Source organism: Rousettus aegyptiacus, unplaced genomic scaffold (genome assembly GCF_014176215.1).
Source record: "Rousettus aegyptiacus isolate mRouAeg1 unplaced genomic scaffold, mRouAeg1.p scaffold_m13_p_12, whole genome shotgun sequence".
In the NCBI taxonomy this organism is placed as follows: domain Eukaryota; kingdom Metazoa; phylum Chordata; class Mammalia; order Chiroptera; family Pteropodidae; genus Rousettus; species Rousettus aegyptiacus.
In genome coordinates, this window is record NW_023416287.1 from 9,641,026 (window position 1) to 9,663,677 (window position 22,652).

The 22,652-nt window shown below is 54.1% G+C and overlaps 2 protein-coding genes across 37 annotated transcripts in view; one reads left to right on the plus strand and one right to left on the minus strand.

Annotated features, from left to right (window-relative positions):
* The window catches only part of ZMYND8 (zinc finger MYND-type containing 8), a 105,448-nt gene extending 97,509 nt beyond the window's left edge, over positions 1–7,939 (plus strand). For 15 of the 31 annotated variants that reach the window (XM_036229315.1, XM_036229321.1, XM_036229323.1 and 12 more), the window contains 2 exons: positions 4,428–4,511; positions 6,253–7,939. In XM_036229315.1, coding sequence (XP_036085208.1) covers positions 4,428–4,511; positions 6,253–6,474 — 306 coding nt within the window. In that variant the 3' untranslated portion in view covers positions 6,475–7,939. Of the gene's footprint in view, positions 1–673; positions 741–4,427; positions 6,085–6,252 lie in introns of those variants that run through there. The other 16 variants (XM_016121207.2, XM_016121216.2, XM_016121211.2 and 13 more) reach the window with 4 other exon arrangements.
* A 4,657-nt stretch (positions 7,940–12,596) lies between these two features.
* Positions 12,597–22,652, minus strand: part of EYA2 (EYA transcriptional coactivator and phosphatase 2) — a 207,942-nt gene continuing 197,886 nt past the window's right edge. For 5 of the 6 annotated variants that reach the window (XM_016121228.2, XM_016121227.2, XM_016121229.2 and 2 more), the window contains one exon: positions 16,452–21,998. In XM_016121228.2, the coding sequence (XP_015976714.2) occupies positions 21,535–21,998 (464 nt within the window). In that variant the 3' untranslated portion in view covers positions 16,452–21,534. Of the gene's footprint in view, positions 14,749–16,451; positions 21,999–22,652 lie in introns of those variants that run through there. The other variant, XM_016121230.2, reaches the window with a different exon arrangement.

Genomic DNA, 22,652 nt, shown 5'->3' on the forward strand with positions numbered 1-22,652 from the left:
TGAGCACTTGAATCATCGTGGTGGTGTGACTGAGGACCTGAATTTTACTTTTTTAGTTGGATTTCAATCCGTTTCCGTACTCACAGTCACAGGGTCGTGGCCGCCATATCGGACAGTGAAGATGGTGCCTTCTAGTTTCCTTGTGTGGGGTTCGTGACATGGATGGATTGCATGCAAACATTATTTTAGGTGGCACATGGATACCTTTTATGTTTTTAATCCAGTGTGTGTTAGGGGGAAAAAGTTATTTCAGTGGTCAGCACCCTTTGATTTTATTGATATTATGGCCTAGTTAGAGGTTAGTGTGAAATAAAAGTGAATTAATATAATTTTGGAGTAATATACTTCCTTTTTTTTTTTTTGGATATGGTAAAAGTCTGGAGGGTGGATAGATCAGTGAGGGAGGCTGAGGAAATAGTGAATGTTCTGGAAGCTGTGGCTACAGGGTGGAGTAAGGGGCCACCCCAGTGCTGTGTTCCTGCCTGTTCAGTCTGGGGACAGAGCGTAGGTAGAGGGCCAGCTGACCTGGCCTCCCTGGCCTGAGCACGGCAGGTGGAGGGCACGCAGGTGCCTTTGGGGGAAGAAACGAGCACCCCCATGGATCCCTGGGCTCCCCTGGGGGCTACATTGGCCCCAGTGCCTTGAGTCCATCTCTCTCTCTTTGTATTTCTAGACCCTCGACCTTTCTGGCTCCAGGGAGACGCCCTCCTCCATTCTCTTAGGCTCCAGCCAAGGCTCTGGTATGTTGCCCCTGGTGGGTGAATGCTGTTCTCACGTCCCACACTGGCGGAGGGGAAGCCTTTATCTCAGAGAGGACTATGAAGGGTTTCAGTGGCAGTGGTTTTCAAACTACCGTGGATCCTTAGGGATCCCTGGGGGTGCCCTGGGCGGGTCAGTGGGGGGTGAGGGCGTGGCTGGGCAGGTCAGCTCTCAGACGCCTCTCCGAACTGATCAGTGTTTGCTTGTACAGTAAGTTCTCACTTTGCGTTGTGGGTAGGATTTTTTTTTTTTTTTTTTGCAACGTTTAAGTGATGAGACCAACGTCGCCATAGGCTCCTTGACAGAAACGAGTGGTTCTTAACGGCATCGCGTCAGTGTTACAGTGGAAATAACGTTGAGCGAAACGATGTTATTCGAGGTCTCGCCGCATCCGTTTTATTTATTGGGGTCCCACGTGAAACTGCGTCTGGACAGAGGCTTCTGTTGCTGACCCGGTGCGGGGTAGGCGGTGTGCGTTTGGGTCGGGCAGGTCCGTTTCCAAGGAAATGACCACAGTAAATGAAAACCGGGGGAAGCTTTGTCCCTGAGGACCCAGCACTTGTATCTGGTGGATGAGGGCACTTGATAGTTTAGGGAAATGAAGAAAAATTTTAGGTGGATGGTCTTTCTGTAAAAACCTTTCCTCTTAGGGAATAAATAACCTGGCAGGCTGGATGAAGGGGATTTTCTGAGACTTTCGGTTTTTCTCTTCTGCGAGATTGGAGATGTAGGAAGAGCCTTTCTCCTGCGCTCTCCAAACCTGTTTTGGGTCATTGCAGATGGGTTCAGAGACGGTGTCTTTCTTCATTGAGGACAATTTTGCTTAATTAATTCAAGGTCTTTCAGCTCTGAGATCTTTCTCTCTGCCGAATAACTCCAAGAATGTTATTTCTCTTTCACACGTTAAGTGCACAGAGGCAAAAGTGGTGTTTGTTTTTTGGATGAAGGAGAAGGATCCCCAAAGGGACCGGAGAGTGGGATTCGGAACTGATTTTACAGAGACCGTGAACTTGGCATGAAATACAATCGAATCATCTCTCAGAAAAGCAACTCCCTTCTCACTTTCCCTTCAGTTCTGATGAAATCTCTGAGGACAAGTTCGGTTTGGTGCTGTCTTTCGCACTCTGACATTTTCTGTTTTTTTTTTTTTGTTTGTTTGTTTTTGTTTTTCTTTTTAACAAAGAGCAGACTTTAGACCTGAGCGGCGTGGTACCCACTTAGAAATGAGTACTACGATTTGGTGTTTATTATGTTTCCTTGTAGAGTTGCCTTCTGTGCGTGGCAAGTATTAATTGGTTTTCTGCTTTTGGGGGGTGATAACGAACGCTTCTGCGTTACTTAAGTTTAAAAACGAGTTTAAAATAAAAACACGAACCGAGTCTGCGTGAAAGGGTTGTGGACGTGTCAGAATTGGGAAGGTGGTGTGAGGATGGAGATACATTGTCTAGGTTTCGGGGCCGCGACGCAGTGGGGTCGGCATGGCGTTGGGAAGGAGGCAGGTGCCGTGGTGCGCGGCAGCTGTTGGAGCGAGTAGGTCATAGCAGAAACATGGCTGGGAGCTGCATCTCACCGTGCAGTTAGTTTTGAGGGGAATACGGCATCCCTGAACCCAAGGGGTCTGCGGAAGGCCAGACAGCGAATATTTTCAAGCTTTGTGGGCCGTGCGGTCTCTGTTGCAACTGTTGATTAGCTCTGCCATTGTGGGGTGAAAGCAGACGTGAGTAACGTGTGCACAAATGAGTATGGCCATGACGCCCCAGCGAAACTATATTTGCTTGAACAGGCATTGGGCTGGATTGGGTCTGTGGGCCACGTAGTTGGCGGATCCCAACCTAAAGCACACTTGGAGGCCAATGGGGCGGAAAAGAAGGCTCAGCTTGGAGAGGGGACAGAAAGCCCTGTAGATGCTGGTGACTTGGTGCCAGGTGGGTTGGGGAGGAGAGAATGATCCCCAGGAGTCTGCCGACTTGATGGAGGAAGAAGAAGGGGCAGGAGGTGGGGGGAGGGAAGGATCCCAAATTCTACTTGAGATTCTTGGAGGGTACATGTCGCTGGGGGTTCTGCAGAGAGAGTTGTGGGTATGCAAGAGTTGGTTGAATATCTCTGGGGCCAGGCTCCGTGCTAGGTAGGGCCGGGGGGTTAGCAGTGAACAGGGCAGACAGTTCGTCTTTGAATTCCTCATACGTCTAACTTCTGCTGGCTGTCGCTGTTGGTGACAAGGGAGATGAAATCTTGAGAGCGGGCTCTATAAAACCTGAGGTCGCTAGCTCTTCATAGGCATCTGGTACTGGGAGGATAAGTAAGGAGGTTCATTGGAAGGGAGAAGGGTTTAGTGGGGGGTATGGGGAGGTATGAGCTTCCTCCAGTGACCATGGGCTCCTCCTGTTTACTTGTCTCTTAATTTTAAGATTTGAATCAGAGCATTACATGAATTTAGCGAGAGGAAATAAGATGGCACAGGGAACATCCCGCCTGGTCCTGGTCTCCGCTTGGGCTTGGCGCGTCTGGTACTCACCTCCTTACTTGTAAATAATGTTCTCTGTATTCCTCCTTCTGGTCTTTATTTTTAGAAGTCGCTTGTTGACGTCAAGCTTTAAGAAAATGAGAATGAGGGTCGTAGATGACCTGTGTTCCCCTGCCTCGTCCCAAACTAGTTATGCCACTGTTTTGTGTGCCGTGGGTTACCTTGGCCCCAACACTGAACTCTTCGGTTCTTGCTCCGGCAGCTGGAGGCAGAATCTCCTCTGTCACCTCACCTACCCCTGTCACAGGGAGACTCTCCATCTCCTCTGCTGTGACTTTTTCCATCATTGAGGTCGAGAATGTGAATTCCGGTCTGTACCTGCAGCTGAGTCTTCTCGCTGTGGCCAAGTCTGAGAACGTGAAACGTGATCGTTCGTGCCTCCGTCATCGCGACGTGCCACTTGTTGTAGAGGCAGATGGTGCCCTGCGATGACATTTCCGTTCTTGTATGGCCTTAGCTTCTTCGAAGCTTCCTGGACTTCCTGTTTCTTTTCCTTGATGGCGCCTTCACAGACCCCCCAGCAGACTCGTCACTGTATTCGTTATTTTATGGAGACGCCTTTCGTATCACTGATTCTCGACTCTTCGGTTTCAGATGTTATTTGCTGGTGTCTGACTGTCAGAGCTGAGGATGTGGCTGACTGGGTAGCCGATCCCGTGGCCCCCTCTCCTCTGCCTCCCCGCGTGCACCTGCGCGGCCCTCTGCGCCCTGTTCTGTCGCCACCCTCGGCAGTCGATGAGTTATGTGCCCCGAGGCATCTGAATCACTCGGGTGGCGTTTCCCGCCTTGCTGTGGTCCTGGTACCTCTCTTTCCCTGGCCGAGTCAGGTTGTCAGCAGAGCCTGGTGGTTGACGATTCTGCTCTCAAAAATTTGTGAATCTGTGGCTTACAAAGTTGGCTTTTACGTTGCCGTGTACCTTATGCACACCTGCAATGCTGGGCTGTGCCCAGTGATCCTGTTTATGGTTTAATACGCATTTTAAAACACCTTAGTCTCCTGGGAATGCGTTAAGTTGGAGAGGTGACGTGAAGCAAACTGGTTCGAGGAGCCAGTAGCGTGTTAATGAACAAAAGTCATGAGCACTCTGGGGTGTGTGGATTTGCGCTCTGACAGACTCTGAGGCTGCCTGTGCTATCTCTTCAGTTAGCGACAGGTGTGACAAGCAACCTGCCTATGCCCCAACCACCACAGACCACCAGCCGCACCCCACCTACCCCGCCCAGAAGTGTAAGTATGACCCTGTCTCACGGAACCTGCCGGGGCCTTGCTCCTGCCACGCAGAAGGCTCTGTGTGTGTGCTTGCGTGCGTGCGTGCGTGTGTGTGTCTGTTTCTTTGTGGGTTTGCCTTCTACCCTTCCTTTGAGTGATGGGTCTTGCTTTGGCTTGCATCTCTTCTCAGCTGGGTCTCTCTGGTGTACATCTAAATCGTTGTAGGGGATGAGAAAGTCAGAGCGTCTGGTTTGTCTTCTTGGGGGATGTTCATCCTCGCTCTTTTCTTAAAGGGTCTTAGGTTTACGCTGATTCTCCTCGCAGCGATTGGCCTGTGTCCTGCCCAAGTGGGGAGTTACATCCCGCAGGTACAACCTGGTCGTGCACGCAGATGCTGTACTGAGCTCAGCCCGTTTCTTCTAGTGCCTTCTCTGCATTCCCCAGAGCTGGCGGAAGGGTAGGGGGCATAAAGTGGCTCGACTGCATTATTGTAGGATTTTTCTCACGTATGGTGATTACCAACTAACTGCACCACCCCCCGAAGACCTTCTAAAACACCTATAAAGATGCAGGCATCACAAATCCGAAAGAGCAGCTAAGGAGAGGTAGACTGAGGATTCTCAGGAGTGGACCCTTGACCCCAGGTCTGCAGAATATTAACCCTCTTTTGGTCCTTGATGCAAGTGACTAAAGCCGAGTGACTGTCTCACTTTAGAGATGGATGCACATCATTCTCTTCTCCACTTGTCTTCCAGAAACAGAACTCATGACTAACTAAAACACTCACATGCCTTTTTACCAGGTGATAAGAAATGCCATCCCCCTCGGCGATGATCTGGTCCCCTCCTCTCTTATTCCAATTCTGTCTCTAAGCTTTGACAGTTGACAACTTTCAGCCGCTGCACTTCGGGAAACTAAAAGGTGTTTTGCCCCAGTCTGTCTGCACTGTGTGAATGAGCTCAGAGATGATGAGGACTTAGCGGTTTGCTGACAGGGCTCTGGTAGTGGACTGTCCAGTGAGCCCGCGGGTCCGGGTGGCTTGATAGTTTTACAGACGCCTCATTTGGCTCTTCCTTCAGCTTCCTCATTTCTTCCTCGGCCGCTGTTTAGCTCCTGTGATAGACACGTCCTTGAAGCCCTCTTAGATGCTAACTCTGGTTCTGCATCCTTCACTGACTCTCAGGCTCGTCTTTACTGGGAATCGGTGGGTCTGCGTCCCCAGTTGGACGTGACCATTCTGGCCCACACTCCTTTTGCTTTATGATCTACTTCTTTAGGTGGTTTGGTTATAAGTCTGTCGCCTATAAATTGATTAAAGAAACTTCTTTAATTATTAAAGTAAGTAGGCCGAATGCCAAATTTTGGTGACTTTTTCCCATGGCCCAGCTTGGATGCAGGTACCTGGGCTGTTTGGTGTCATTCGGTCACGTCACCAGGGTACACAGTTCCAGGTACCGCACCAGGAATGCCTCCCTTGGCAGTTCTGTACCTTTCTCTCTCATCTTTATTCTCTGTGAGAGTGACGCTCTACTGTTTTTCCAACCAGCTGTTGTTAAATTCTGAAAAAAAAAAAATAGGTTCTGCCTCTGTACTCTATAAACCCAAATTTTGGGAAGTCGGTGGTGGCAGCGTTTAGCCATCGGTGTGGGGGCGGAGCGGGGGGGATGAGGGAGGGGAGGGGGCTCCCGCAGGGGACGTGCTTTGTCGGACGAGGCAGGCAGGAACACTGAACGTCCCTTTCTGCCGGTCTCCTTCCCAGACCATCCCCGGAGTGGCAAGTCCAGTGGCTGGAGCAGCGATGAGAAACGAGGCTCGTCGCGTTCTGAGCACAACTCCGGTGCCAGTTCGAAGAGTCTCATCCCGAAAGAGTCTCGGCTGGACACCTTCTGGGACTAGGGACAAGTTGCGACACAAGCCATCCACCCTCGGGAGGAAGAAGAAAACCGACCCCAGGAAACCAGGAAACCGCAAGGAAACATGAGGCAGGAGGACGACCCGCCGTCAGACTGGAGAATTGCAAACGTTCGGGCTCGGCCTTTGCCCGGAAGCCACCCACACTACATCACGTCCAGCATTAGCTTCGACCGAGGACCGTTCGACCCACATGAAACTACACGTTAGATGTAAATAATGTACAATCTGTGGATGTCATTGAACTTAGAGTACCCTCCCCTTTTTATATTTGTATTGACTTTAACTTATAAAAAAAAAAAGAGCAATTTAAAAAACCCCAACAACAAAAAGAATGTTTTGATGTTGGAGAGGGTTGGTCCGTCAGCCCATCTCTGTCACACGGTGGTATGAGGACTGGGCCCGGGAACGGCTGTCGCACGCAGGTCCTCATCCCGGGGTGCCCAGGGGAACACAAGCCGTTTTCATCTCGACATCTGGACACGGGACACTGGGAATTATCAGTTTCGACGACGTCGTGGGCACGTCCCATCACACCATTGTTGGCCCCTTTGAAATGCTACGTTACTAGGTGTTCAGATGCGAGCTCTCTGGACCAGGAAGACACACGGAGGGGCTAGTTTATTCTGTGTGATTGAAATGGTGACTCTACTCACAAAAGGGAAAACGTGATGTTCTCGTTTACAGAAGAGAAGCAGCAACAAGCCCCGTTCCGCTCGATCGCAGGAGAGGGACGGAGCCGGGAAGCGTTAGGCGTCGTCAGCTCTGAAAACAGAAAGCTTCGCTTGGCTTTGGGATTCCCTTCGAACACACTCACACACACCCGACGAGAGAGAGAGAGAGACTGTGCTTCTCGGAAGCAAGAACTCGGAGGCAAGACACACGCGGAGGGCTTTTGAGTCTGGGATGAAGCATGTCTGTAGTATTTATATGATGGAATTTTACGTTTTTTTATGTAAGCATGAAGCAAAGGCAGTGCGAGAGAAAAAAAGACACCCGCCACGCTGTCTGTTACACTACGTATGCGGTAGTACCATTTTGTATGTTGTGTAAAAGAAAAAGCATTGAACAAAGCAAAAGGTGATGTATGTATATGAGAAAATTAATTGTACGATATCATTCCAAGTACATTTTGTTGTACATTTTAGTCTCGTTTACTTTCTCTTCATTGTTGATAAGAGGATGCGAACTGTACAGTTTCCAGCTAGTTACCCATATTAGAGAAGAAATAAAAAGAGTATTAGGACAAAACAGAAGAGAGAACATTTGTGAATTGCAGTTGTCAAAAAAAACAAACAAAAAAATAGCCTAGCTGGCCTTATTTGTGAAGCATAATTGCTTTTAGCATATGGAAGTATTTTTTCACATTTTCTTTGTATAAAATTTGTATTAAACTTAAATATCTTTTTTGATGACGGTGTTTCTTTGTGACTGAGCCAGTAGACTCACACGGTATGCTCTTTTGGGTTCCTCCCTTCCCCCCAATTTTTTCAGATTCTTCACCTTTTTTTAATTAAACTGTTTTTGGAAAAATGGCTTGGTCATCCTCGAATTCGCAGTTTTCCATTTGGTCGGGATGGCCTTGTCAGGTTTGCTTGACGGAGGCCGTGAGAGGCACGTCTCCACAGGCGGTGGACGCATTACAGAGATGGGTGCTTTCCGGGGAAGTCCAGTCCCTTGGGATTTTTTGACCGATGTGACACACAGTGGGAGGGGAGCGAATGTTCTTTCCATGGCCAAGATGAAGTCCTGAGCTAACAGTCGAGCGGGCAACACGTGACTCGAGCCCTGCCCTGGCACGCTCCGGACACCTAATGTGTCACAGAACGATCTTTTCCAGCCATTTAGAAACGTAAACACTAGTCTCAGTTCATGGGCTGTACAAAAGCAGAGAGTGAGCTGGCTTTGGCTCACAGGCCATCGTCGGCTGAGCAGTGAAAGGGACGAAATGGGGGTGGCGTAGAGCACAGGACCAAGGGTGGGCGAAGGTGGCTGTGCCAGCTGGGACCGTGTGAGCAGCCTCTCTGAGGAGGGGACATCTGACCGGAGACCTGAACGAAGAGCTGGCTGTGGGAAGATGGAGTGGGCGAGCAGCCCGGAAGTGACCAGCAAGTGCAAAGGAGCCAGGGCATGTGTGAGCTTGACACTCTGGATGAACAGCAGGGAGGCCGGTGTGGCTTAGCGGAGCGAGCGAGGCAGGAAGGACAGTGTTCGTTCCAGAGTCCGTGGTCTGAGGCTCTCCCAGGGCGGGCTGTGGCTTTCCCCTTGATCCGGGGGTCATCAGCCAAGTCAAAAAGGGCCGTTGGCCACTCTGATGTGATCTCCCCCTGGCCATTTTGGAAACAGGTCCCAAACGTGACTTGCTCATTCAAGTTGATGGGGCATCTTTGCTGTTTTTTAAGTTAAAAACATTTTTTATCTTCTATGGGGCATAGAAGATGTGCACCTTCCCTGCATTTATCCTGGAGACCGCAGAGCGGGAGGTGGACATAGCTCATTTTAGGGGAAGAGGGTGAGGCTGAGAGGGGCGGGGAGCAGGCCACCTCACTGTCGCCTTTCAGCTCCAACAAGCCAGGCGCTTCCTCGCCTGCGGGCCCTTGCACCGCTGTTCACTGGGCCTGGCACACCCTTCTGTGGCTGTCCTTCAGCCGTCCCCCCGCGGGCACTCCCTGACTCCCACCGCCACTCCCCAGTCTCACCGCTGTGTGCCCTGGGCTGCTGCTGCCGCTGCTGCTGCTGCTGCTGCTGCTGATGGAGGCCGCACAACTCCTAGGTAGTGGGGCAGCGTGCAAGCACAGGCAGCCTCAGCTTTCCTCCCCTGAGGTAACCCTGGGACCCTCCCTTCCCCCAACGCCCGCCCTTCCCTTCCCAGGTGCCACTTCCCGTAGAAAAAAAGGACAGCCCAGGAAGAAGCAGCTTACGTGGTGGTAGAGAAATGGTCGCTTTAATAAAGCTGTTGAATTTTAACTTTTACTGTATACAGTCACACGTCTCAAATGTGAAAAGATCGGGTGGGCCCCCTGTGTTTGGTCCCTCCCCAGCCCCCCAGTTCCCGTGCAACCCTCAGTTTGCATTTACAAACCAATGCAGAGGACGGTTCCTCTGCTCCTTTTACACAGAAATGGCGGCATTTGGTACACACACTTCTGTCCTTTCTTCCTTAACCTGAAGCCTGGGGTGTTCCGTGTTGGTACGGGTCCAGCGCTGCCCCGTGCCCCTGCGGTGGGTGAGCCTGGAACGTGGGAGAGGAGACAGTTCCTGTCACAGCCCTCAGCTGGTGGGTGTGCAGATTGCCTCTGAACACGGGCAGGGCCAAGGTCATGAGCTGTGTGAGGGGGCCCATGCAACTGTCTCAAGTGGCTGCACCTTTAGAGGGTCAATGAGTGGCCAGGCAAGAGGGGAGGGAAGTGTGGGGCGCTCCTCCTCTGACTTGAGTCTGGGTCGAGTGTTTTCCGATGCCCAGTGTCTGTGAATCTATGAATGAGGAGAAGAGAGACGGCACCACGGGGTTTGCCATGGTCCTTGCTCCTTTCTTAGCCATGGCTAGGCAGGGGGCGGGACCAGGCCTGGCGGTCTGGGGATGACCTTAAATGCAGTCAGGCACTCTCGCCATCTGGTGGCCTGTACGCGGAACTGCAGTTCCAGAGCACCTGGACCAATAAGAGGGAAAAAGGGAACCAAAGTCATTCACTTGGGCAACTTCCTGAGCTCTCTGTATGAGCCAAGCCCTGGGGACACAGCACCGAACAAAGCAGGTGCAGCCTCTGACATTCTCAGTGGGAAGCAGTCAGATATGCATATGGTGCAATCCAGGTGGTATAGACACGCTGAAGGTAAATACACAGGGTAAGGAGGGGAGGCGGACCGTGTGATTATGGGCTGGCCGCTCTGAGGAGCTGCCCTTTGGGCAGAAACCTGAAGAGGGTGGGGACCCGGCCATGGTGTCTAGGGCAGCGATTCTAAGCTCCAGCTGAACGTTAAGCAGCAGCACCTGGGGAGATGTAAAACACACCAGCAGTGCCCAGATGCCACACCCTTCCCTGAATAATGACATCGGTCTCTCTGAGGTGAGGCTTGGGCATCTTGTTAAAGCTCCACAGGTGACCCTAATGGGCAGCCAGAGCTGAGAGCCATTAGCCTTGTCGGGAGAACACCCCAAGAAGAAGGAAGAACAATTGTAAAAGCCCCGAGGCAGGGACCTGGTGTCTTCCAGGAAGAGAAGGCAGGTCAGTGGGGCCAGAGTGGAGGGCTTTGGGGTGGGGGTGGGGGTGGGGGTGGGGCCCATGAGATTAGAGGGGGAAAGCGGTCTGGGTCCAGGTGGGAGGTGAGACAGGTGTATCTGGATTGGCTAAGCCTAGCGGGAGTATCTGGTTGACTGAGTCTAAGTAGGATCTGATATATTTAACTGACTGAGCCTGGGTCCCATCTGGGTGCATCCGATTGGTTGAGCCCAGGTCACATGCTTACATTCTAAGCGCAAGCTCCGCTGGAAAGATGAGATTCCGATGCTGCTGGAGCAGACTCCTAAGATGGGAAATTGTCCAAACGGAAGGGCTTAAAAATGGTGACAGCGTCCACTGCAGAACTACCCAAAGTTTCTGTCAGTCAGGTCAGTGGTAGGGAGCAGAATTCACCCAGTTAGAGCAGAAAGGTTTAGCAAGCCCAATGTGTACTGTCAGTTTGGTCAGCTGGAAACATTTCCCAGAATCCCTTTCCTTTACTGGTTCCAAGTTGGAACTGACCCAAAGAGCAACTTGCGTGAGATTTTTGAGGGTGGAAAGGCAGCCACAGAGTCTTCTCCTGCAAGGCCGTTGTGGCTAGCGGAGGTGGCAGACAGCTGCAGATGTGCCCCCGGGGTCTGGTTGGTCCCTGCCGTCCTCTGCACTGCATCCAGGTCTCCTTCCTGACTCTTGGGCATCAGCACCTGGGCCGCCCCTGGATGCGTGGCTGCAGAGGCAGTGGGTTTCCACTGAGTTCTCTGCCCGCGCCCCTCCGCAGACTCCCCTGGGCGGCTGGCCTGCCTCACGGCTTCTCAGATTGCCCGGTCGGTGGCTCCACAGGCCCCTTTTCAGACCTTCGCTACCTCAGCACCGCTGCGTAAGGTCTAATTTCCATCACAAATTACTTACCCCAAACTCCTGGGCCAGATTTGCTTCCCCGAGTGGCTCTGATTCATTCCAGGCAATTTACATACATTGCATCCTAACAACCTGCATTTTGGACAGCTGAGGACATCAGGCCCAGAGAGACCAAGAAAGCTGCCTGAGGTCACACAGCTTGTGAGTGGCAAAAGCTGGACCTGAACCCAGTTTGATGACACATGATGATGCCTGCTCCTAACCATTACTGTATCTTTGTCATTACTGGAGATGCTTTTGTATAAAAGCCACTCATTCATTCGTTCGTTCTTAATTAGGCACCCATTCTTAGCTGAGCAATTTCAGGTGCTAGGGACCCAGCGGTGGACCAACAGACAGAGGTAGATATTAGGGTAGTGGTTAAGTTGGGGATTTCAAACTCTGTTCCTGGGACCAGGCAAGGGACAGACACCAGCAGAACAGGTTGGGAGGTAAAGTTGACACAAATACGTTTTCTTTGTAAATTAAACTTGTTAGAATAGATTTGCGCATCGATTTTCACCTTGAAAGATGCAGGTCCCCTTGGTTTAGTTACTGTTTTTCCACTTTTGACAGGAAAAACATTACTATGAAACACTCGGCTGGCCCGCGTGATGCTAAATGGCACCTGGTGCTTGACTTCGGCGTGTCGGGGGGACAACAGGGTGTGGTGGGGACTGTGGCACACAGGCACACCTGGAGAGCCCCTGCAGCAGCTCAGTGGGGCTGCGCAAATGGAGGTCAAGCGTCATCAGGGAGTCCGCTTCTTTAAAAAAAAAAGAGAAGCTGAAAATTTAGATTTTGAGTTAAAGCTCTCGTTTCCAATAGGTCCAACTTTGAAAACATAATGTGAAATGCACATTAATAGAACTGATTTGCGGGCCAGATCGGGGCCTGGGAGCTACCAGTGTGCGACCCTGTGCTGAAGGGCGTTAGTTTAGGGGTCAAAGATGCTGGGGTGGATATAAAAACAAATCTCCCCAAATTTAAAATAATTTTAACTATTATTTATTATAATTACAATTTTAACTTATTTATTATAATTACGTTATTAAAAATTAGAGAAGGCAACTTTTAAAATTGGGCGGAGCACGGGAACCCCACCTCCTGGCCCTGGAGTGCTGGGTCGCTCCTGGGGCCACTACAGCGTCCATTTGCCTCCCGGCATAGACCCTGCTCGCTGGTGGGATCCCCACTGTGGATGGGGCAGGTCTGCGTCTCACTGACGCCTGGGCCCCGTCTGAGGGAGATGCGTGTTGGATCTTTTCAAGGGCAGCCTGCGTCATTTCCAGGCTGGTCTTCGGGTGGCACCTGTGGGCAGCCTGGGGCAGGCTGCGGGGTGGCACTGCCCTCTGGTGGCCACCAGAGAGTATAGCCGAGCCTGTGCCGAGCTGGTAGCCCAGGAGCTGAAAGCCCCGCCCTGTGCGTGGGAGGACAGACGGTTCCACAGCGTTCTCAGCTCGAAGTCTCCTTCACCCAGAATGAACTGCAGATCCGTGCAGCAACCGGAGGCATCTCAGAAACACCAGGCGTGAACGAAGCCAGGCGCAGAGGGAGCGTCCTGAATGCACCTGCTTCTGTGAACCGGATCAGCCCAAACCAGGCGGCAGACACCGGGCGCTGGTGGCATGTGGGCAGAGGCTGGGAAGGGCCACGAGGGGGCTTTTTCGGGGGGCTTGTAAACGTCGTCCATCTTGATCTGGGTGGTGGTCACCCAAATGTAATCATAGGGAAAAACACATCAAGATGCGTACTTGTGTTTTGGGCAGTAAAGTGTGTGTAGATTATAAAATAAAATTAGAAAATCCCCTTTAAGTTTATGAGGAATCCCATGACCAGCTGGTTTTGACTGGACACCCTGCCTCCACCCCTCCTCCTCCAAACCGTTCCCCCACAGCAGCCAGAGCGAATTTTAAAAACGTAAATCGATCATGCCACTCTCCCGCTTAAAACGCTCTAGTGTTTTCTAATTGGATTTAGAATAAAATCCGAACTCTAATAAAATCCCAAATCCATGACCAAAAGGGTCCGACCAGATCTGACCTTGACCTCTGACCCTTGGCCTTTGACCCGGCCTCGGGCCGCTCCGGCCTCCCTTCTTTCCCTGCATCTGGAAAGCCCCCTCTTGCTTACCTGGACACTGGGCTTCCTGTGCCTCTCCCTGGAATGCGTGACCCAGCTCTTCTCGTCATCCTGGTCTGAGCGCCGGTGTCACCTCCTCAGAGGGGACCAGCCTGTCCACAGTGCCCCTAAGCTGTTCCAGTTGCCCTGCCCCGCCTCACCCCAGTGCCTCCTTCCGGACGCAGCTGGCGCCGACAGAACGAAGGCTTTATTTATTTATTTATTTTGGCTTAAGCCCGTTCGATTTAGATTTTATTACTTTGCAACTGAGCAGTTTTTGGAAAGACCAACACATTCAGAAGCCTCGAGGGCAGCAATAAAGTAGTGACGCCCTACCCGCTTCAAAATGTAAACGCGGTTTTATTTAATGCCTTTTTTCTGTCACAAAGCACCGCCTCCTCCCCAGGGCCCCTCTCCCCAGAAAACCGGACGGCAGCCTAAGGCACGGGCACTGTCCACGACTTGTCCGCTTCGGTCCTCGACAGCAGGAACGAGCGACGCTCTCCCCGACGGCCCCGACTCGCCTCCCCCACCGGCCGCTCGGAGACGACTGTCCCCCCGAAGCGCGACGTGGAGCAGGACGCTTAAGGTAGAACTGCGCCCCGCCCCGCACGCCCGCTTAAGAAACCAAACCAAACCGACGACTGAGAAAAGCAACGACACAGGTGCAGAGCAGACGCCGGAGTAATGAGATGAGTCCATAAATTAACAAAAAAGAAGACAAGCCCGCCCCCTCCTCACACCCGGCCCTCCCCCCAACCAGCAATGCCTTGCTTTTGTTCTACGAGTCCTGTGGGCAAGTCCGGACTCCGAGCCAGCCCTTTCCCCCAAAGTTAAATGCTCCAGAGCCACAGCTGGGTACTCTGCTTCTCAGGACCCGCGTTCGGGCTGAAAGGACGGCTCCTGAGATGGTCGCCGGACATGTCCTCTTGGCGGCAGGGACCCTGCCCGGCGTCCGGCGGGAGGGCGAGGGGCCTGGGCGCGTGGGGTTGCCCGGCAGGGCAGGTGGCGAGGCGCGGGTTCTGCTATAGATACTCCAGCTCCAGGGCGTGCCTCAGCGCCTCCAGGTCGGCGTGGCAGGATATCCGCCAGAAAGGCATGTTGTGCTGGAACACAGAACACCGCCCACACGGTCACGGCCCGCCCTGCGCCCCCCGCAGCCCCCCGCATGCCGCACCCATATCAGAGCCTCAGGGGGCGTCAGCTCGAGTCAGCAGAGCCTGGGGGCATGTTCCAAACCGGGAGGCACGTGATGTCTTAAGCAACCGCTCCCCCCCCCCCCCCCCCCCCCCCCCCCCCCGCGGCCAGTACCCACCAGTTCCCATCCCCTCTGCCTGCTCCGATTGGCTCGTCTCGGGCCGCTCGGTCTGTCCACTGCCTGGCCCTCTCCCCTGCCTGGGACCAGTGTGGAATTAAACCACGCAGTGAGAAAGCTATGCCCTTTCAAACATCTGTTCTCAATCCTGCTCCTTTAAGAAGCGAGTCTCAGCTTGGTGCTGGTGTGTCTTTAACCAGCGTTTGTTAATCTCTATTCGAACAGATAGGGCTGACCCCAGAGATGGCTGGGCAGCCATGCTGAACGTCTAGAATGACGGTTTGTTTTCTTTCTGTTTTTGTCTTTTCCTTTCCTTTGCGGCAGGTGACGCTCTGTGTTAGTCATGAGATCCAGTTATGGGCTCTAAATAGACGCGAGCTGCCTGGAAGGAACACAGTACGGAGATAACAGGGGAGGCCGCACGCAGGTGCGACAACAGCCGCGACTTGCGTATGAAGTGGTGTGTCGATCCCGGCGAGAAACCACCTGTGTGCAGAGAGAAGTCGGGGGACGACATCTGCAGCAAGATGGCGAGCAGCAGAGCGCCCCGCCCCAAGCTCCGCTCTACTGCTCTTAGCTGGTGACCTCAGGCCATCTGCTCTGCTGCTTGCCGGTAAAATGCAGACCAGATCTGCTGCGTGGGATTGTCGCGGCCCCTCGCGGTGCCTGGCAGCCTGTGCACCAAGTGCCCGATAGGTATTAGCTGCTGTACCATTGTCTACGTGCACAAGGACATACACGTGTCAATGTAAGACAGAGTCATGAGGGATGCAGGGCCACCACGCATGAGGGGGGCGTATTTGCAGGGCTTTAGTAGTTTAGAAATAAATAAGACTACGTCGCGAAGACAAAAAGTCATTCAGGTTGGCGTAAATACAATGTCACGGGAGCCGACAAGAGGGAGCAGCCTCCCTTTTGGGTGGCAGAGAATGGGGTGCGGCTAGGGCAGGCGCCTGGGAGCTGAGTCGTGCAGGATGAACGAGGGTTTCATGGCTGGCGGGTGGTAGAAGGGAACCACCCTGGGCAGGGCGTCCCTGGGTGGGCCAGGGACATGCGAGGACTCAGAGCTACCTACAGCGACGAGGACACAGCCACGTGAAGTGGCCCGTGTGCGTGTGCGCGCGCGTTTGCGTGCGGGGCAGGGGTGGCGAAAGGCTGGCCGAGCAAAGTTCCGGGGGTGCCGCGATGCAGTGTGGATGCCACTGTGTAAGCCCGTGTAAACGTACACGGCGTTTTCCATGGCGACCTTTTACAGCAACCGTCACTGCGTCGGACACCACGCGAGGGGCTGTTTATTGCCTCACTGAGCAACCGAAACAAACAAAAACCCCAGAATCAAAAAAAAACGAAAGACCAAAACAAACATTTTTTTCACGTGAGAGATGAGAGGGAGAACAGAGAGGCGACCTCGCCAAAGCTGGACGGGCGGCAGGCGGGGACCGGCCGGGACACAGTCGTTGCCGTCGAGGGCCCCCGACGGGCCGCGCGGCGCTGAGCACTTCGCATGCGCTACCCCTGTACCCTGAGCAGCGACCCTCTGCGGGAAGCGCTGTTTATTTTTTACAGGTGAGGAGACTGAGTCACAGAGAGGGCGTGTCTGGCTCCGGAGAAGAACACGGACTGCACTTTTATCAGTGGAAAATTCAACCGCTGGCTACAGCTGCTGCTTGCCCAACGGCCATCCCCCCCTCTCCTTGCTTCCAGAACTTGAATTTGGCGATGCCGTGTGTGCCTAGACGTAGGAGATGAGCCGTGACCGTCTAAGTGAGCTGCGACGACCCCAGCCCCGTTTGCCGCAGATTTGTCCTGTGCCCTTCCTAACTTGTGACCTGCTGAAGCCAGTGAGGAAGTTGGCTACGGGCTTCTGGAAAAGGTGTCCCCTCATGATTAGGGAGAAGCACCCTGCGGAGAACGTCCTCCTTCGTTTCCCTTCCTATTCGGATGCTGTCGTGTCGGAATGTGATACCTGGAGCTGTGGCAGCCGTTTTGAGATCAAACCAGAAAATAAAGAGCCAAAGGTGGTTGGACAGGTTAAGCAAAACGATGGAAAGGGAGGCCTCGTGAATTTCTGACCCACTGAAACATCTTAGGCACACCTACTTCTACTATTGGACGAGCAGGTGGTAAGTCACCGTTATGTACGTTTTCTGCTACCTGCCGCTAAAAGGTACCGAGCCTCCTCAAGACAGGCACGGGCCTTCAGTCACTGAGTGGAGAGATGGTGCTCGAGGATCACATGGCTCCCCAGAGTTCCTGTGGTAATTCTGCCGCCTGTGAGGTTCTATGCCCACAGGGCAGGAAGTATGAAGGAGTCCCTTTGTTTCCTGGAGTACGGCGAACCCTTTCCTGCCTCTGGCGGCTCTGCACTTATTACCCTACCAACTCTTTCTGGCATTGTTCACCTTCACCTTCACTTACGGTGGGCAGCGTAACAGTCCCCCAAAGACATCCACATCCTCATCTCTAAGACCTGAGTAAATGACCTTACATGGGGAAAGAGGCTTTGCAGATATTATTAAAAGTTGGATCTTGAGGTGGGGGAGATTATCTAGAGGGCAAGGACTTTGTCTGTCTCTTGCGGTGTCCCGAACAGGGCCTTCTGCACACACTCCTGGGGCTCTCACTGGAGTCAAAGATAATAAATCCACAGACGAGAAATCAACAAGATGATTTCATCTCATGGTAAGCGCTATGAAGGAAAGAGGATGGCGGGGAGGAGGTAGAAGGCAGCCGGAGGGAGGGCGTCTACTTTTGCTAGCTGGGTGGGTCACTAGCCCAGGCTCTGGGTGGAGGTGTGTGTGACATTTTAGTGGGTCTCACAGGAGGAAGAGCCATGCAAACATGGGGGTAGGTGGTCGAGGCAGACTGCAAAGACCAAGAGGAGGGTTTGAACTTGAAATGTCATGTTTGCTGCTGCATCGCATGGCTCCTGGCACACAGTAGGTGTGCAGGAAATATTTGTGGAAGGAACGAAAAGAGGAATGGAGGATGAGGGAAGGCGAGTTTCTCAAGCCAAGTCCTCAACAAACATCTTTTTTCCTCTCTCTATTTTTACAGCCTGTGGACTGCTAGAACCAGCCTTTGACATTTAGAATGTTCCCTTGTGCGCAAGGAAAGCAGAATCCTGTCCATCACGGGCCACAGATGCCACCTCGCTAATGCCTTCCAGTTGGCCCGGCTCCCCCTACCCTCCTCTCACCCGGCCACGCTTTTCCTTCTCTGCGAAGATGGATTCTGGTCGCTGCCCGGCCAATCCTGTCCCCCTTTAAAAAGTGCAATTCGCTTTTCTGGGAGGAAATGAGCCAAGGTGGAAGAGAATCCCAGGCCTGATGGCTACGGCGCGCAGGTGGGTTTACCACGTGCGGAGAGGCGGAGATGAACGGCCCACTTGGATGGAGATATCAGCAACACTGTCAGCCGGAACAGGCAAAGCCCCTTCTCCTGTCGCCGTATTTCACGCCGCTCAGGTGCCCGGCGGCCTGGGCTAATGACGCCCGTCCGTCAGGCCGGGCTGGCTGCTGGCGCACGGCGTTTCTCGCTAAGGGGCTGGGCTGCCGCTTCAGACGCCGGCGGAAGTTTTTAGGGGAGCTCGGTGTATGGGGGGCTGCCTGAGTCTTCTTTGGTGGACTCCACTCTCATCTGACCTACTCAGGGGTGTGGACTGACTGTGTTTTAAACTCCTAAGTCCACCCTCTTCCTGCCAGGCGTTTGGGGCAAAATACGTTATCAGTTTGCATGTAGCAGCAGTGGAAAGAGCAGGACTGGGCCCGGCAGAGCAACGGGATGGAAACAGCCTGGGTCCCTGGCGCTGTCTTGGCAGCTTGCGGGTCTTTTACACGAGAGATGAAACCGCTCTTGCTGAAGCCGCTGTCTGCTTTCCCTGGCGACCCCAACCCCAGCCCACAGAACCTGGGCAGCACTGGCCCTGCTGTGACCCGCTGACCCGGCCCTCACCCGAGACCACGCATTTGCGCCCTCAGCAACAGCTCCTCCCAGGGGCTTTGAGCAAACAAGAGATTTGGGTGGCTGTCCTGTTCCGTGTGAATTAGCATCCACGCTTTCTTTCCGTGCTGGCCCCGCAGGAGGGAGAAGCCCCTCTGCGTCTTCGCCCAGCCCCCAGCCCGGGGGAGAAAGAGCAAAACGGGGCTTTGGGCTCTGCCCCGCCCCCGACGTGCTGCGTTCCACGCGCACGTTCTCAGCAGCCAGTGACGGGTCAGGAAGGGCAGCCCGGAGAGGGGGCGTCGCCTGCTGACCGCCACAGCGGAACGTGGCGGGGCGGGGATTTAGGGCCAAATGTGTTCCCCTGGTCGCACGTTTCTGTGGGAGCGGGGCTGGCAGCAGGGTGGGGCGAGGGAGGTGCCCAGGACACAGTTTGAGGACGCAGCTCCCCGCGCTCCCCCTCCTCCTGGCCCCAGAGCAGCAGTTCTGAAAGGAGAAGTCTGCCCCCTGGAGGCCGCTGTGGTAACGTCTCGATGCGTGGTTTTTGACTGTCACGATGGTTTGAGGGCACTGCAGGTGTGGGCAGGTGCCCTGCCTCATCCCACACACCTTAGACCTGCACAATTTTCGAATGTGCTGTCAGATATTCAAGTAAGTACAAACCCCGATCAGAACACCCTGAACCTGGACTCTAAATGCCACTTCCCATGTCACGGACGGACCATCCCGTGCGCGCTTTACCGGGTAAACCAAGGGACACCCGTGTTTCATCAGAATTCCCTGAGCTGCTTAGCAGTTTGGAGAAACTGGGTTACGGCCGCAGCACTTCACCTGGTTCACGAACGGTCGAGGCTGCTCACCTGAGTCCGTCTGCTGAGTTCGCTGGGTCACAACCACAGCCACAGCAGTTCAGGCGCAGGTGTTGGAATTCCGCGCCAAACGTTAACATATCGGAGCCCACGTTCTTCTGCGTGTAAATGACTCTCTGATGGCACCATGGATGCCGATCTTTCGGATGACGTGGTTGTAAGTAGTCCGAATGAAACAACAGTGTTTCATTCCAGGACAGTAAAGGGCCCATTTTAAAACATCTGCTCCTTCTCCAGCTGGGGAGAGGACGGACATACGGCAGCAACCGCTCATGGACACCCCTGCCATTCTCCAGGTGAGAAAAGGGCAGGTATGGGGTGCCCGGGGCCCCGGGCCTAAGCTGTTCTCCAATCCACCTCCGATGGAAGCAAAGCTTGGTTTGAGCGCTGCCATGTGCTCAGGGCACAGTTTTGGCTGTATCTGAACTTGAAGGGGGAAGAAGGCTCCCGACGCCCCTGGGCCCAGCAGGGGCTTCAGCCAGTCACGGGAAACAGACCGAGCTCTTGCCCTGGCATGGTGCGTCACGTGACGATCCATGTGATTCATGCTGCCGTTTTGGCCACATCCCTGCGTATCGCCTCTGTTACTATCGCTTACTTAATATTTTTTTACTCTAAATTAACTTATTTTTAAAGTTAAAAAAAATATGCTTTAAGAAGAAGTACTCAGAGTAAAGCTGAAGTCCGCCCGAGGGCCTCGGCTACCTCCTTGGCCTCGCCTCCCAAAGGGCTGAAGGCTGGAGCTCTGGCCTCTCCCCGCCAGTGCTGGGGCCACACTGGCTCCCTGCGGGACGCTCCAGCCTTCAGACCTTGACCTTCTTGGTTTCTTTCTCCAACTGCCCTCCTTCTGATATCAGCTGGGCCCTCTCTCCCTCCTCCCCGTCTTTGCTCAGATGTCACCTCTCAGGGAGGCATGTGTGACTACTACCCACACTCGCCACCCACCCGAGTTCCCTCTGTTCCCATCTCTGCTTATTTCCCCCCGAAGCTCTGCTCGCCACCTGACATGCACGTTACACTTGGGTGTTTACTGCCTGTCCCCAGGCTGGGAGCTGAGTAAAGGGCGAGAGCTCTCTCTCTCCTGCTCACTGTGGGATCCCCCAGTGCCTGCGACAGCGGCAGGCACACAGTAGGTACCCAGCTAACGGAGCTTACACACTAGCTGGAGGATCTGTGATGAAGCCACTGATCACATCGGTAAAGCGGTCATGACGAGGGGACATCCTGAAGAAAGACTAAGGACAGCCGGGGGAGGGAGTCACAGGCGGGCCTGAGCCAGCGGGAAGGTCAGCGGGGGGGCCGGTCAGGAAACGGCCCAGCAGGTGTTGCTGAAGCCGCTGAAGCCACGGCCTGAAGGATGAGCAGGGGGTGGGGGGGGGGCCTTCCAGGTGGATGGAACGGTATATGCAAAGCCCTCTGAGCGCCCTCCCCCACTCCTGAGCCCCGCGCTCAGGAGCCTCGAGCCCGTCCCTCTTGCGGTTTCATCTGCTGAGACCCTTGACGTTTCTGCATTTCCTTGGAATTTGCTGCTGGAAGGGGGAAACCAGGTCCGCCCAATTAAGCTCTGTGACATTAACGATGCACTCCCCAGGCCTCTGGGCGGGGGGGTGGCGGGCTCTCTGGGCTGCTGCTGACAGGTCCAGACCCGCGACTCTGGCAGCTGTTTCTTTTCCAGGAACAGAGCTGCGGCCCCCAGAACCCCCGACCCTCTCCTCGTGGGCCTGAGCCTGCAAGCGCAGGCCTTCTTTTTCATCAGCTTAATGCCGTCTTTATGAACTGGGGAGGGTTCCTGGGACATCTGATCGGGGAGCACTGAATAAAACGCACACACGTGCCCTAGCCCTGCCCCTGGCCCGCCCCGACACGGCGTCTCTGGGCTCCCGAGCGGGTGTCCCAGAAACAATCCAGGGCGGCCAGGGGTGGCAGCCAAGCACAGGGACGGGGATTTGCAGAAGGAAATTGCTCAGGATGCTTCTGCGATGTGCGAATGGGAATGGACCCACGCGCAAAGGGCCTGGGGAGGGGCGACCCGGACAGCAACGGGAGGTGGGGGCGTCTGTGCACAGAGCCCTTGAAAACCGCGACGTGGCCCAGGAGGGGAGGAGAAGCAGCCCGAGAGACGGGAGACGCACCTTTTTCGCTCCCTGCTCCTCTTCCACCCCGTCGCCGATGACGATGTAGACGGCTTTCCTGCCGAACCGCTGCATTATCCGCTCGAAGCAGCTCTCCTTCCCTGCGCACACGGGAGGAGGGAAAGGAGAGCGGCTCGGTGAGGACCGGGGCTCGGCGCAGGGCGACCGCTGGCCGAGCGTTTGCCGTGTGCGGCCCTCCTCGGGGCCGGGTAGTAATCATTTCACCCTCCAGCAAGTTTTTGAGACGCGTGCGCACTGTGATCACCCCCGCGTGACAGGTGACGACACAGAGGCGCGGAGAGGTTCAGGGGCCTGTCCAGGGTGACGCAGCAGAAGAGGCCGCAGCGCGGGGGTTGGAAGCGGGCTCTGCAGTCTCTGCAGCTGTCGGGGGCAGGAGCGACGGACCCACTTTACAGGTGGGGCTGTGAGTGGTGAAGCGATTTGCCCAGGATCCCCGAGTTAGGAAGCAGAGGAGCCGGCGGTGCTCACGGGTCCCCCCCTCGACAACCGCCTCTCCGTGTTCTCCCAGTGTGTGAGCAGCAGCATAAATCCAGACTCGCTGGGTCCAGATCTCAGTTCATCCCGATCATGTCAGCAAGTTCAGTAACCATAACAACAAGGGAAAGAGCGATAACGATAATCATCGCTGTCACTCTGATGGGCTCCGTGCTAAGCGCTTCCCCTCCATCGAGATTTCCCAGCCTGGGTGTTACTGCCACGTTGGGCCGGATAATTCTCTGCTGTGGGCGCTGCTC